Source organism: Odontomachus brunneus, unplaced genomic scaffold (genome assembly GCF_010583005.1).
Source record: "Odontomachus brunneus isolate Ranch 3 - 2012 unplaced genomic scaffold, Obru_v1 Obru_scaffold_180, whole genome shotgun sequence".
NCBI classification, from domain to species: Eukaryota; Metazoa; Arthropoda; class Insecta; order Hymenoptera; family Formicidae; genus Odontomachus; species Odontomachus brunneus.
Window position 1 is genome coordinate 562,815 of NW_022639630.1, and position 16,253 is coordinate 579,067.

Genomic DNA, 16,253 nt, shown 5'->3' on the forward strand with positions numbered 1-16,253 from the left:
TATATATATATATATATATATATATATATATATATGTGTATATATGTGTGTATATGTATATATATATGTATATATATATATATATACATATATAGTGTATATATATATATATATAATACATATATATATATATATATATATATATATATATATATAATATATGTGTGTATGTATGTATGTAGATGCTTTCGGTAACTCTCTCACGATCGAATGCCGTCCGACTTTCATCATCGTTTTACGTAAACCCGAGCCGTCTTCTCGACATTCCTCGCTTTGAGGAGAAAAAGACATCCGTAACATGATCAGTCATAACGATCAGTCAAAAAGTCATAACGTCGATCGAGTCGAGAAGAAAAAACAAAGATCGCGCGAATTCTCTGCGCTTTTGCCTTATAAACCGATAATTACCGTTCGCCGAGTCCTCGAAGTTTTGCCAAAGACGAGAAAAAATATCTCACGAGCGATACCTCGAACGTTACGCGCTCAAATAGCTTGAGGCTGAAAATTACAGCAACTGCCAGTTGCGGATTACGTTCATGCCGGCGCATAGTGTGAAAAAACGTCGATCTGAAGGAAGATAGTTCAGATTTGCTATATTCATACGGATTACCATTTAATACTTGTTTTGTATAATCAGCGCTTGTATCGACACTCTCTTTACACTAATATAATCTGTAGAGCTGTTATTAAAACGGTGCATGATGTCGTAAAGCAATGACAGCTGTTAATTATTCCTGTACTTCACGCAATAATATTATTTTACGATAAGTACAATCCGATCTAATAAATGGATAGTAAATTGTCTGAAAGCATGTTGTAATTTTTTAAATAATAGATAATAAGATATCATTTAAGATATCTGTTATTTTGTGTTTAATGTATATAGAGTGTCCCAGACCTCCATGATCACACTTTGCGAGAACGTAGAATGGATTGAAGTGAGCAAGAAAGTCCCGTGCCGTTTTGCGATATTTGCAATAGTTTTCGAGAGATTAATTATTTTGTTTAAGCTAATGAGAGCACGGGAAGCGGCAGTCGAAAGAAAGATGTCTTCGGCCGACGCGCGATATATGCTAGTCTCACTTTAAGCAGAGTTTAGCTATAAAGGAATAATTTTTGATTGGTCCGCTATGTTTCATCAAATCTCACACAATATCCAATCACAGTAAAGTTAGGTCTATGGCAGTAGGTTAGATTAGGTTAAGAAAAGATAGACGAAGAGAGAGATTGAAAATATATCTCTTTCTCGCAGGATTTTGATGAAACCGCGCGTTATGGCCAAACTCTGCTTAAAGTGACTCTAAGATATGCGAATCGCGACTCGCTGCGTAGCTACGAGACATAGCAAGGCTTAATATACTAACACATGTGCATGACATATCCGTGTGCCGAATCGACGGCGAATCGAAGCATGCGTCGCTTCGGCTGCATACGTGTATGTAGAGATGAAACAACGAAGCGGCAACACACTCTTAGATTCGGCACACGGATATGTTATGCACATATGTTAGTGTATCAAGCCTCACTGTGACTCGTAGCTATGGGCGGAAGGACGCAGTGAGTCGCGATTTGCGTGTATCACTGTCGCACACCGGCCGAAGACTTTCTTTCAGCTGCCGCTTCCCGTGGTCTCAATAGCTTAGACAAAATAATAAATCTCGCGAAAACTATTGCGAATATTGCAAAATATCGCGGCACGGGACATTTTTGCTCACCTCAATCCGTTCTACGTTCTCACAAAGTATGATCATGGAGGTTTAGGACGTCCTGTATATGAGTAGGCGATTTTTTTCTTTTATTTATAATATAACAAGAGATATAACAAATTTTCACATTATCCCATAATTATTACTTGTGAACCTTCAAAATTTTGATTTGTAAAAAACTCATTTGCGAAAACTTACTAATATTAAAGTTACACCATATTTGTAATAATAATAATGTCGATCAAGGATGCGCCTTTTTATTAATTAGACAAAGAGCAAAATTAACTCACACAATGAAAAGTTTATTATATTCATTGTATCATATTTTGATTAGTTCGTGATAAAAGTATGAAAAAACGTATAATAATAATTTCTTTTTAATTATCAAATATATTCTTGTGCTTAAAAAAATATTTAAAAAGTATTTAATGAATATAATCGACATATAATTGCGATTATGCAACTATTAATTAATAGTTTAAGAATAAGTTAAGTATAAGAATTATTTCTCTCTAGATTATCCATTCTTATGTTTAAAAAACATTTAAAAACTTATTTAAATGCGAAATAATTATTGTTATGTAACTCTGTAAGTATTAATTAAAAGTTGAGGTATATCAGAATATAATAATTATTTCCCTTCAGATTGTTCACTTGTGAAAGCACACTGTGCGGCGCGTAAAGTTTCACGTTTTTTGAAATCTTTAATTGTTTGTTCGTTTTTGTTGTGAGCGTATTCTCCAAGTTTCACGACGGCGGTGTCTCGCGTTCGGACGTAATGTTTCACGATTCTTCTCTGTTATCGTAGCAGCCGGGCAAGTTTTCGGCGCGATGACGTGGAACATCGTGGCGAGCAGGAGAGACGAAACCGCGATTGGCGTCGTGAATTACCGAAACATTTCGGTCCCCTGCAGGCACCTCGCCTGACCTATCTTTTATATCACGTAGTGATAAAACGGAAAAGATACAGGACACGTATACACGCACACACGTACATATGCGTAGAGACGCTCACCACCCGGATGCTTCTGTAGGGGTTGAAACGGCCAGTGATGGTCGATCTCTTCGTCCGGCGAAGCGAATTTCGGAATTTCTCTTTTTTCTCTTTTTTCTCTTTTTATCTTTTTATTACTGGACCGTTCGTCACCAAAATTCGTCGTCTGCTACTTTGAAAAGATCTATTCGTGATTATATTTACGCGTGCGTGAATTAATAAGACTCGTATTAATAGTTATTACTTGAAACTTGTCTCATATGAAGTCTCAGATTTGGGTTTCTTTATTTGAACCATATGATATTTGCGACATTACATTTATAATCACGACTTAGCTGAAAAACTCGCGTTTAACTCTAAATTCAAATTCGAATATCTCACTTGTGGCAAATTTCAAGCAACGATTGTTGATATGGCTGTAAGATCCAAAATAATAGTAGTTGTTTGAAACTTGTCTTACTTGAAATGCTTAGATTTGAATACAAAGTTAGATTTGAGTTTTTCAGGTAAATCGCGATTGCACGCACGAACACACACACACACACACACACACACACACACACACACACACACACACACATATATTATATGATTCAAATGAAAAACTCAAATTTAACTTGAAATTCAGATTTGAATATTTCATGGAACGAGTGTTAAGTAACGAATATTAATAGGAGCCGAAAAGACTCGCGAGTTTTGATCAACAACGAGAGATCCTGAAATTTTTATCTCACAAGTGACGCGACGTAAATTTTCTAAATTCGTTTCAAACATTCACGTTTTGCATTTTAAAAACGACCCCGATCTAAACGATGTTTCTTATCGAAGATATAAAAATTAATGGAATATCTTTAATCTTCAATTTTCTTCAAGATTTGTGTATTACGCTGACAAAAAGAAAGTTATTGCGACTAAAATAATAATTTCTCTGGTACACGACCTTTTCTCGATTGTCATCACCAGTTGTATCGAAATTCTCATACTTTTCGGAACCTAACGAATTGCGCCATCGAATCTCTGACGAACGGCATGTCATTCTCGGGCGAGAAATCCGAAATCCGCGACGAAGCCGGAAAAGCATACAGAGGGAAAGGAAGAAACAGCACCGACGGTGATCTCTCGCGAGATCCCGAGAGTTCTCGTCGCCCGTTGATGTGTTTCCCGAAATCGACGGCGGAGAAGCGCGCGAGAGAGGCGGCCGGCGAGAATCACGGGATCTTTAGATCTACTAAATTGTCCGAACATCCCCAGTGATCGAAGCACGTTGAGGTTGACGATATATACGTAGGCACGATATATTATATACATATATGATAATATATGTGAACCGACTGTCGCAATGCTATCCTGTGCCTAGCTTCTCCTGTCACTATACAAATAACAGCTAGCTATACATGATTATCCAGCATGCCATGTCTCTCGAAACACCTGTCTCTACGAATATTCCTCAGTATACGCTATACGAGTATGTAATATATATATACATATATATATTACATATACCAGCTTTCCTTCATCTTTTTCGTTATATACTGCGGACATGAGCGACGCGCGATAATATCTCGCGTGGTGGATATACGATACCTCATATTTGATCTAATCATTAATTACTACGTGTATACTTCTATATATATATATAAACACACACACACACATACATTACATACACAGAGATACACTTATTTATATATATATATATATATCTATTACTGTGTATTATTCACTGTTACATTTTGTATATTCATAAGCGAAACGACACACGCTAACGTTTTATCAGCTTACCAGCGATAGTACATATGTATGATTGATATAATATGTGCATACATAGGCGAGTATTGCTTGGCTCCCCTGCATGTCCGCTGAGGTTTCACTTCTTCACTTGTTCTTCATCTACTTGTCTTCGGTCTCTGTTCGTCTCTTATAGCGGTGTTGGTTATAACAGTTATATACGCACTCGTTATCTATCTGTCTCTTTCTCTCTCTCTCTTTCTCTCTTGTTCTTCTTTCTACGTAATTAAGTATCTTGATTTCGATTTGTGTTTTTGCTGTCGGGCCCGCTACGAAAGCCCGCCACTCTTTTACTACGATCTTTCACGAGCGAATAGTTCTTCACTGTGCTTCGCTGTGCTAGTTCTCGGCGTGTATCACACCATTTTCTTGATGGGGTTTTATATCAATGGCATGCCTTCTTTGCTACTCTCTTTCTCTCTCTTTTTTTGTCTGTCTGTCTGTCTCTCTTTCTCTCTTTCTCTCTCTTTGTCTCTTTCTCTTTCTCCTCGTACGAGGATTGTTGCAAGAACCGATAGATCGCTCTGATTTAACACGCAGTATCGATCGGTATGTAGAAACCGAGCGTGCGTTGATGAACTCGCGGATCTGCAATAGATTGGTGACCCTGGCGTGCATCCGACGATAGGAAAGAGTTCGTGAGCGCGACGGCATCCGTAAGTGATCGATGATCGATGATCAGATCGTCGAATCGACGGGAACGATGAACGACTGTGCGCACGGAATTTCTTTGTCCCCCGAGCGGAGACGCGGCTTCAAAACTTCAGCATGCGAACTGATAAAGAGGATGCAATTTGCATTCCCGCGCGGCTTTCGTGACCTTTGCGCTCCGATAATGATACGCGGAAAAAGTCGGTCGAATTTCCTCTCTTCAGTTTCAAGAGAGAGCTCCGTCGGAATTTCATCTTTGAAAATGTTGCCTAGATAGATAGGTGCACGTAAACTAGGCAGCATCTTCATTAATAGATTTTTAAAGGTTACGTCCCTTATGCTCACATGGCACACATATTTATCATATAAATGACGAAATAGAAATACGAAAGTAATATGAAAAAAATAATCAAAATTTGCATAAAGCGATATGTCATAGAAAACGTAATGCACTAAAAAAAAGATCGGTTAAAGCAACTAGAATCAAATTAACCAAACTCAATTTCGAGGTTGTATATGACGAATTAATTGCCGTAATTCTTTCAGCATAATTTTGATTTGTACTTGTTCATCTCTTATTTGATACAAATCAAACGAGCTAAATATTCAACAAAATTGAGTAATTGAAATGTTGATTTGATTATCACGCAAAGTAATAGTAACCAAATGAGTTGTCAACTGTAGTAGCGAGTGAGAGGTATAACTCAACTTTTCTCCCGAGTTGAATGAACTACATGCATTATCAAAGAGAATAATGTAATATTTCATTAAATTTTTCCTTTATGTGATATGTACCATGATAGAACGTTGATTTAAATAGTTTATTATTCAATAGTTTGTCAATGAAGTTTACAAGTATATTCAAGACTTATCTAATTTATTATTAAAAAAATATTAATACACAATGAGAAAACATAATAGCTGACAACATCGAAGGTGTTAGTAGAAAACTCCAAAAAGGGCAGACATATACAGCCTAGTTTCAGGCAGTACACACGGCCGCATATCATATAAAGCTTTAAATGGTAAAACGTACTCGCTTATATCTCATCGTAACGAAAATTTATCTGCGAACAAACGAAATACTGATGCAGCTTATCGATGGCCCTCTGAGATGTATCTGAACCCTGCACGGAGAAAAAGGTTTGGTTGAATTAATCAAATATCTGGTCGAATATGAACGATCCAAAAATTCCGATTGAAGTAACTCGAATTCTGTTTAAGTCAACCAAACATTTTGTTAACTTAAACAGAATTCGGGTTACTTCAATCGGAATTTCTGAATCGTTTATATTCGACCAAATATTTGGTTAATTCAACCAAATCTTTTTTTCCGTGTGTATATTGTAATCAGAGTTGAGAAATAATGCGTTACTTGTAACACCGTTACTTTTTCTCAATAGGGATTGTTATTTTTTTCTGTTTGTAATTGTAACCATTTTCAGTAACAAATTCAATATTTACTTTTATCGTTACTTTAGTTATTGTTATTCAATAGATGGATGCACTAGTCGCACACTGATGATACTCGCGCAACGTGTATTAGATATTCTTGATTGGATAGAAATATCTTGATATTCGCTGGGAGACAGTACGTGATTTTATTTTATTCTTCATATATTAATAATTGTTAGTGCAAAATCGAATTTTGCAATTTAGTTAAAAATTTTTATTAAATTAACAATAGGTATGTTTAGTGTAGTTCACTCTTTTGTAAGAAACAAGTGTATATTACACTAAACACATATCTATTATTAAATTTATTAAAAATTTTTAAGAGCTAAGTTACAAAATCTGGTTCTATACCGGCAATAATTTTTGTGTGAAAAATAACAAAGATAAGAAGATAGAATTAAGCTCATAAAGAAAAATTTGGTTAGGATTATTGCAGTTTTGAATGTTTTCTTTTTAGATGAACTAGCTACATTAAAAATAATAATTTAATGAAAACAATAATTTCATTTTTAAAATTAATTACATATTTTATTTTAATATTATAAAAAAAAATAACAAACTGTTACTTTCTTAGTAACGGTAACGAATTTTTTCAAAATTAATAACGAATTATTTTTTATGAAAAATAACCATAACGGTAACGTGTTACTTTTTTGAAATAACGTTTTTAACTCTGATTGTCAGGTTATTTAATCATCTTAGGGGATATCAAAGTGGACGACGAACTTGAAAAATAATGTAAAGGTTATCGTCACTAACATGATTATACTATCTTTTTCGTATTTCTTGTACATATATTGTACAATTGGCGTCAGAAAGGTATTTTGTGACTTTCGATATGCATCTGTCTTGTTCAATATAAAAATTCGTTAGTCAATAAGAGAATTTTTCCCCTGAGCATAAGATGAATTCGTTTCGAAAGTCACAAAACAAAATTTTCCACATCGGACAATCTTTGCCGACGCCAATTGTACATATTTTAATCTCATATAAATGTGTCTTGCTTTTTTTACAATGCTAGCAGAAAATATAACCATGCATATATAGAAATCTTTCTGCAAACTTTTTGTATGCTTTTGAGCTTCTATATTGAGTTGTAAAAATACAGAAATATTTTTCGAATTTTTTGTTAGCAGAGGAAATAAATACGATAAGCTACAAAACTTTTATATCAAGTAAATATTTATGCCAACTGACAGCTCGAGATGTCAATTTAAAAATTTTTTTATCGTTTTGGACTTTAGTTTATTATTGCATGTATTTTTAATGCGTAAAAATATTTATAATTATATGTAACCAATATACGACGTAAATTATGCAGAAAAAGACCAGTATTTGTAAAATTTTCAAATATGGCTTTCTCCTTAGGAAATTGTAGTAATGATTTTCTGTAATTAAATCAATCTTGCAAACATCTAGTTATCAGAGTCATTAGTTTAACGTACTTATCGTCTGATTTAATTAAATTGATTCCATCCAAAGATAGTATTACTTACATTACACAGTTTGATTAACTTTTTTCATAGTTGAAAGAACATTTATAGCGTTTATATAACTACATTTCGATTCTATTAACTTTTTACTTTTGACTAAATTTTTTAGTTGAAAATTACTACATTAGATTGTTGAGTAAAGTTAATTTTTATTCAATTTTATCTCATTAATACAATCAACTTTGCTCAACTTAAAAACTTTTTTGTTTTATCCGATCTTTTTTCTTTAGTGTATAAAAATTTGAGTGTAACTTTTAGTAAATTTATTGCTACAATATAACAAAAAATTTACATCATTGTACGATGTAAAAAAATTTAATTTAATTTAAATTAATTCTATAATTACTTCAGCAATGCAAATAAAAGAATTGTAAAGTTTCCGTCATTGATTGTTTCACGTCGTGATAATTATAAAAGTCTATTTGAGCGACTGAGAGGTTGCAAATTAACCGCGATCCGTCCTCGAAATTTGTGAAAAGAGAAAGCAACGAACGCATCTCATTCGAGTGATTTCTTATCATTTAAAGTACAACGCTGCCCCAGATTGATTTCCGACTACATCTATAGACTTTAGAGTAGTGCTTCAACCATCCCTTGTCACTGATCTGTGCTACTTAGACGCGATCGCTTTCTACATGTAGTCTTCGAATTACGAATTACACTATAAAAAGGACGCCATGAACCTCGAACAATAAAAACTCGCGGAAGGAAGCCGTTTTCTAAGCAAGTGAAATAGTTGTGTTGTTCATCTATCGACAAAATTCCACTTTTGCAGGTCCAGCAATGAAACGTGCGCTAAATACATAAAGCTAAAAAAACAAGGCGATCGAGGCGATTGCTTCGAACGAAATTAGTCGCGTTAATTTGCTACATATTCTGACGAAAGAAATTTTTAATAACTAGATTATTGCAAATTGCATTAACACACATAAAGTTAATTCATTTTCAATTTTTTTATTATTCTACAAGATTTCTTAATACTAGAACTACTAAATCATTTTAAAAGTCAGGTTTGTACTTTCTTGTAAAAATTATTCAAATTTATAACGATGCACTTTATAGTTTTGATTTGACGTTAAATTGAACTAAATCTATTTTTTACAATGAAAATAATATTTATTAATCATAATAAATCAATATTTTTCCCTTGCATTACATATTTTTGGAAAAATATATTTCTTTGACTATTCTAATAAAAATAAGCCGCTGAACTAGTGAATTCCGAGGTTCGAGTTTTTATGGATTGTCTCGTGCGGAACGTCCTTTGCAAATATCCACGCGATATTCTTATAAACGTGAATACGTCGAATGCCAATTGCGAGGAGGAATTAAGCAAACCTTAGTCACTCGCCGTCAAACCGCGATATGGATCTGTGCTGATAGAATTGAACAGCTTCTCTGCCTTGCAATTTTTTCAATCTCGTCGCTGCGACAGACAGCGTGGTAAAAATAATATACATTAACTTAGTCCGGTCAATTATCAGTGCCGATAACGAACCAGTAGTTTTCATCCCTCGTTAGTACAATATATATATATATATATATATATATATATATATATATATATATATATATATATATATATATATATAAAATCGTAAATGTCAAGTGGTCCCGAAAACGACAACAGAAAAATTGCCCAAAAGTCTCTCCCGATAAAAACATGATTACGGATACGAGTGACGTGTGTATGGCGTATGCGCAGGCGCGGAAAAAGCGGCAGGAAGAGGTGGAGAAGATCCGACTGGAAGAACAACAAAGGAAGCAACAGGTAATTCAACAATAGTTATTATATCCGTTACATATCGGTACTTTGTTAATACCATTGCGTGCGTGCGCGCCATTTTTCTCGAATCTGCCCTGCGAAATATATGTTTCTCACAAGAGGATTACCAAACGAACGAACGGGACCATTCATACCACATATACCCCACTTAATTTCTTACTGCAATTGTATTAAAAAATTTTAATTCTTTAGGAGCGAGAGCTGAAAAGGCAGCAAGCGGTGATGCTAAAGGAGCAGGTGAGTTTACGTTGAATTAAAAACGAACCGTTTTATTCTCTCGAGTCGATCATGTCGTCATAGTAGATTAGCGCGTGTTTTTTTGCGTATAAGTGTGCGTGTGAGAGTGTCTCTCTCTCTCTCTCTCGTAGACTTTAGAAATATTCTGTTTTTCTTTCTTTCTTTTTTTTTATTATTATTATTACTCGATTGTTTTTTTTTACTCCTATTGGTCTCTTTCGTTTTGTTTTTCGTTTATCTTTACAGTGTTGTGAAATCGAATCGATTCTCTATCTTACGTAGAAAAGGAATGAAGGAATAAAGGAGATTCTGTTTGATTTGGAGTGTATGTAGAACGTAGATTTCAAACATTACGAACACGTGTTTATTATGAGGTGAAATCCTTTTGGATTCGTTTTTTTGGATTCGTTAGTTATCTCGCGATCGGTACGGCATTTGATAGATTCAGCCGATTATTCAAGTCGTAGAACATTCTCACTTCTGTTTAATGAACGAAACCTTAGCGCTTCATTGTACAAAATAAATTGTATTACAAAATGTACGTGTGTACAAAATAATTTATTATTTTATATTATTCAATATTCACGAAGAAATGTACTTGCTGATGCGATTAATATATTATTTTCGGGGGAGTGTAATTCATCGCATATCATGCGCAGGATGTCTCATCTTCATCGTGATAAGTTCCAACAGTTGTAATCTGCAAAATTTATTGCACTTAGGTTTGAATGAAAAGTGTGACAAAAGCACTCTCTAGAGAACACTTTTTCTGTGTGCTTATTTATTTATTTACTGTAAATAAATATATGTTCCTCGTTCAATTATATATATATATATATTTTTTTTTTTTCGTTTAATTTGATCAAGGAGGTTGTAAGGTTCAGTGTATTTTCATTGCGCATCAAGGAGACCACTCATAAACTCATATTTATCGAACAAAATTACATTTCTATACATTTCTTTCGTTATATAAGCAATAAATATTAATTTTAGACAAAGTTGAGATATAAATACACAATATTACAAGTACAAAATTTTTATTTTTCTTATTAATGCTCCATTTGTACATCACTTGATCTAGTAGAAATGTACAGATATATGCATCTCTTGAATATTACTATAAATATATAATATTACTATAAATTATGAATTTTCTATTGTATTTTCCAAACAAAACAGCCAACAATCTCGAAATTTGTGTATAATGTCGGTATATTAGTCTATTATCACAGAAGTTTTTCGTTAAAATTCTAATTTTGATTTATAAGAAATTAAAAGTAGGAATTAAAAATATAATTACAAAATGCATTTATACAACTCTAAGGAATACGTAAAAAGTGTCAATTTTAGTTTGAAATATCTCAACTCTCTAATAGCCAATGTTTTTCTAATTGTACGAGCAGTTAGATACTATTTCCATTTATATGTCATGCAAGTTTCAATAAATGCTTAATAAACTTATTTTGCCTTACAACTTCCTTAAATTAAGTAAACAGTTTACACGACTAAAATTTAAAATTTTAAAGGTTCACATATAGTTCAATTTAACTCGCGAGCTTGTTTCAAGAGAAATCGGTATTCCGTATTCGTTGAGCAATTTATTAGGGGATCTAAAGGGGATGAAAATGAGACAACCAGCAGCCACACCCATCATTTGGCGCTTTATCTTGAAATCGGCAAGAATCAGTTCAACATATAATGCTTTCCCATGCAAAACCAACAAAAAAGAATCCTGTCGCGAGTGGATTGCGCAAAATATCGCGTTGTCTTAAGTTCGCAACACGATTTTAACACGGGGTGGCAGACAGATAGTCGATAAGTAGAGAACATCTTAATGCGTAAGGGAGCGAGAAAGACTGTGAGATTGTGCGTGGCGGTTTTGAGCACTAGTGGATTGTGGATGTATTTTGTGCTGCAGATGTACATGCAGGAGCTCACCAAGCAGCGCGAGATGCTCTACACCGTCGAGCTGGTATGTCTCATACCCAATCTAGCATCTAACACAAATCATATAATATAACAAACGAATCAGTGAACCGACGCACAACCAACTAACTCGCACGGTCATGTATCTATCGGTCTCTGTATTTCGCAAAGGTGCAGCGTGCACTCGCTGCGAACGATTTTTCTCAGCTTAGTATTTCGCATTTCATGAAGGATATATTGCCCATATAGTTCTTGCCAAAAGTTGCTGGAAATTCGAACTACGTTAATATTTCTATTTCTTGTATAAAAATGTATATAAAGCACGATAGAATTAAATAACCAATCGATAAATATTTGTTTTGTTATTTCTGATTTTCAAAATTTTATCTCAATAAGACTTTGCATATATCAGTTAAAATAAAAAGTACAAACATATACAAAACTAATGTCTCTAATATCAATAATATATTTTTTGCTGGACTTACACTTCCAGGTGGAGTAACTTTTGATAGATCCAGACTCTGAATCAATGTTAAATTTTTTTTCAAATTTTTGTAAATTATTTTCATTATTTTTTAGGTATGGGTAATATGTCCTCACTCTTAAAACTTCTATTTCTTCGCCGCGGTCGCCTTGGTTAATAACGTCAGAAGCGTGAAAATACTAAAATTTTTTATCACAATATGTTAAAATAAAAAGATTTAAATTGCAATCTTACAATCGAACAGATCTGTAAAATAGTTTAAACATTTTGCTTTTTTTTATATATATATATATATATATATATATATATATATATATATAACAACAAACACACACACAAACACATACATACATACACATAAGGTGGCCCACGTAAAGTGTGACAACCCAAAAACTGTAAAAAATATTTGTCGTATCAAAAAATTGTTCATGAGAAAGTTCCATATATTCGAGTGATTTTTCTAATTACGTAAACAAAAATTCGCCCCCGCTTCCAGAAGGACGGCAGGTGGTAATTTCGTAATTTCAAACGATCTCCTATATCTGCTATAAAACGTTACATATTTGGATTCTACGAGAAAAAACAAGTAAACTTTTCTAAAATATTTCTTTGAAAAATGCTTATATCAAAACTTATTAACATTCAAATTTTAAAGCAGAGTACATTCAAACTAATGATCTTTGGATTATTTTTTATGATGATATATTAAAGAGAATATCATGTTTCAACCACCTACGACGAAGGAAGACTTAAAACGAAGAATACGTGAAGTTTGCGCTAGCGTGATCTTAGATGTTGTTTACACAAAATTTTGGAGAAAGAATTAATAAGTGTTTAAATGTGAATGGTCGATAATTCAAACATTTAATAAATAAAATAAATAAAATAAAAAAATTAATTAAATTAAATAATAAAATTAAAAAACAGAAAAGCTATGAAGTTTTTATTTAATTTATGGCTTGAATTTTTGTTTAGTCAAAAAGACGTCTTGAATATATGAAACTTTCTCATGAACAACTTTTTTACAATTTTTAGATTATCACACTTTATGTGGGCTATTCTGTATACAGGATATTTCAAAAGTTGAGGTCAATCGCGCAGAAGATGATTGGTGATTACAGTAGATGAGCGTAAATGAGTGTATAATAGATGAGCTGTAGTAGAACTGTCTGTCGTTAGATACTTATACATTAGATCAAACTGCACAAAAAAATCCTCTACTATTTTTCAAATGACCACATAGATTTTTAAATATTAATTAAAGAAGATCTGTACATTATCGCGCACAATTATGTAACAATTTTCTTTCATTAATAACTACAAATCTATGTATTTATTTGCAAAATGATAAAAAGCTTTTTTATTCAATTTGACCTTAAATGTATATAACAGCACACATTGCCACTACAGCTCATCTACATATCGTATGTGATCATTCATCAATCTTCTTTAATTAATTATTATCGTAAATAAATTTATTACCGTAAATTAACGCTATCTACTTTTTCAATGCATTTTTTCTCATGACTTAGTCACGTTCATTTAACAATTATATATTTAGTATTATAGCAAAAAGAAAATTTTTGGAATTTTATTCTATAGATTTACTTAATCAATTGTCTTATTTTATGAATATAAAATTTTATTTTTATTTGAACGTTCCCAGATAGATATGCGTAAATTTGATAGCAATTTTATTAGTCGTTTCGTAAAGATTTGTTTATATGGAATTCATATTTATCTAATATAAATATAATTCATATTTATCTAATCTAATATAAAGTGATGAAATAGAAATATAAAAGAAAAAATAATCAAAATTTGCTTCAGACAATATATTATGCAAAATACAACATGAAAACCTGACTGTAACCAATTTGTTGCTGCATTAATGTAATAAAAGTTTATGTTATTTTATGATATAAATTTAATGATTAATGCAATATTATATTTGCCTCATAAATGTAATCTACAAAATTGTAGAGTTTCTATTATCGGTTGTTTCATTTTGTGATAATCATGAAAATTGATCTAAGTATTTTGCAAGAATTTTAAGCGTGTACTTTTTTGCTTCTGACGTCATCCATCGAGAGAGAACTACGGCAAAGCATCAGAAGTTTTGAGTTCCATTCGAGGAGGTTTATGAAATCTGTAATGAGCACATGTCACGATCTATCTGAATGTATATCAATATATCGTTGTTGTATCGTTATTGCATTTACTTTCGTCCATACAACGCAACAAATCGACTAATTATTTAATCTAACATTCGCTTCAGCTTCCACAATCATTACATGATTCGCAGGCTTGCGTTCCGCAAAGACACATTCTCTCGCTTGATATTATTATCATTAGCAGACGATCGAGAACTTCGCTCTCTCGCTCGTCTTCTTTCGAGACTCCCGAAAACGCGATCGTAAGGATTGATCCGACCGCCAATAGCGTTTCGGATATTTCGATTAATTAGTAATTAGATCTGGTTTTGCTAAAGACTGCACGATTTTTCTCATTTCATTTTGCGTGAAATAAATCGCAATTTTTGCGACGACACGCCGAATTACTCTCCTATGACTATATCAGTGCATCCATTTGACAATACTGCTGCTCGTAATGTGTAGTGCGTGAAAGAGTATTTGGGACGACGGTTGTAGAATTTGTCCGTGCATATTACAGATACAGATTGGAAAATCACAAAGAAACTGCTTCTCAAAATTGATATCTTAAACAAATCTTGAAAATCTTGAAAAAATTAATTTCTTCAAACGTCTTATATTTTAGTTATACGATGAGTAATTGTATAATATATGATTGGCAGAATTTTTATATATCTATAATTTTATAAAAATAAAATTGAAAAATTAATTGTAAGAATAGACAAGTGCAACACTCAAATGGTGAAAAGACGAAACTGCTGGATAATTCCTATAAGCTATAACTGTTATATAATTCGCCTTAAGAAAGTATATTATTTCTTTTTTAAGTTTTATATTACAATTTCAACAGTTTTTTTGCCTTTGAATTTCCAAAGAACGAAAATCAGCTTGTATTCTTATATGTAACTGTATTAAGAATGTTGTTATTAGATTGGTGCAAAATGTTTGTCATTTTTCTCTTAAATCTCGTAAAAAGTTTGAATATTAAAAGGATTATAAGAGTTAATAAGAGTTTGCTACCAACGTTATATATGCGTGACAGCAAAAATTTTGTTTATATCATTTTATTGATTTAATTTTTGTTTATATTATTGAACTAAGTTCGTTTTAAACAATTATCTAAAAAAAATATGACGTGGTTTATGAAAAGAATCTTACAAACAAATCGTTCTAGTAAATGTGTTAAACGTTAAAAAAAGAATACCGAGTCAATGTTATGCATTTCATCTGTAAAATTATTAATCCTTTAAAACTGGATAATTTTACATTTTCTATTTTTTTTTTCTTTATAAACACGATATACCAACCACTTTTGCATTATTCTGATATTATAACTAGAGTTAATTATGCGATTTTTGATCATATGCGCATAAGACTGAAAATCATATAATTCTCGATCTATGGAATGCTAAAGCATATACAGGGTGTCCCGCGTAAGACGGACCAAAAGAAAAATATAAGTAGAACACATAAAAGTGAACAAAAATTGTATAGGTCATTTTTCAAACAACCACGTAAAATTTCGAGATATTAATTAAAATAGTTGTACAAATTAGAACGCGCGATGCGACAGGCGGGAC

The 16,253-nt window shown here is 32.5% G+C and overlaps 1 protein-coding gene across 23 annotated transcripts in view; it reads left to right on the forward strand.

Annotated features, from left to right (window-relative positions):
* The window catches only part of LOC116851603 (bromodomain adjacent to zinc finger domain protein 2B-like), a 401,190-nt gene that overhangs the window by 364,227 nt on the left and 20,710 nt on the right, over nucleotides 1-16,253 (forward strand). For 21 of the 23 annotated variants that reach the window (XM_032831181.1, XM_032831197.1, XM_032831190.1 and 18 more), the window contains 3 exons: nucleotides 9,793-9,858; nucleotides 10,066-10,110; nucleotides 12,029-12,082. In XM_032831181.1, coding sequence (XP_032687072.1) covers nucleotides 9,793-9,858; nucleotides 10,066-10,110; nucleotides 12,029-12,082 — 165 coding nt within the window. The remainder of the gene's footprint in view (nucleotides 1-9,792; nucleotides 9,859-10,065; nucleotides 10,111-12,028; nucleotides 12,083-16,253) is intronic. The other 2 variants (XM_032831191.1, XM_032831201.1) reach the window with 1 other exon arrangement.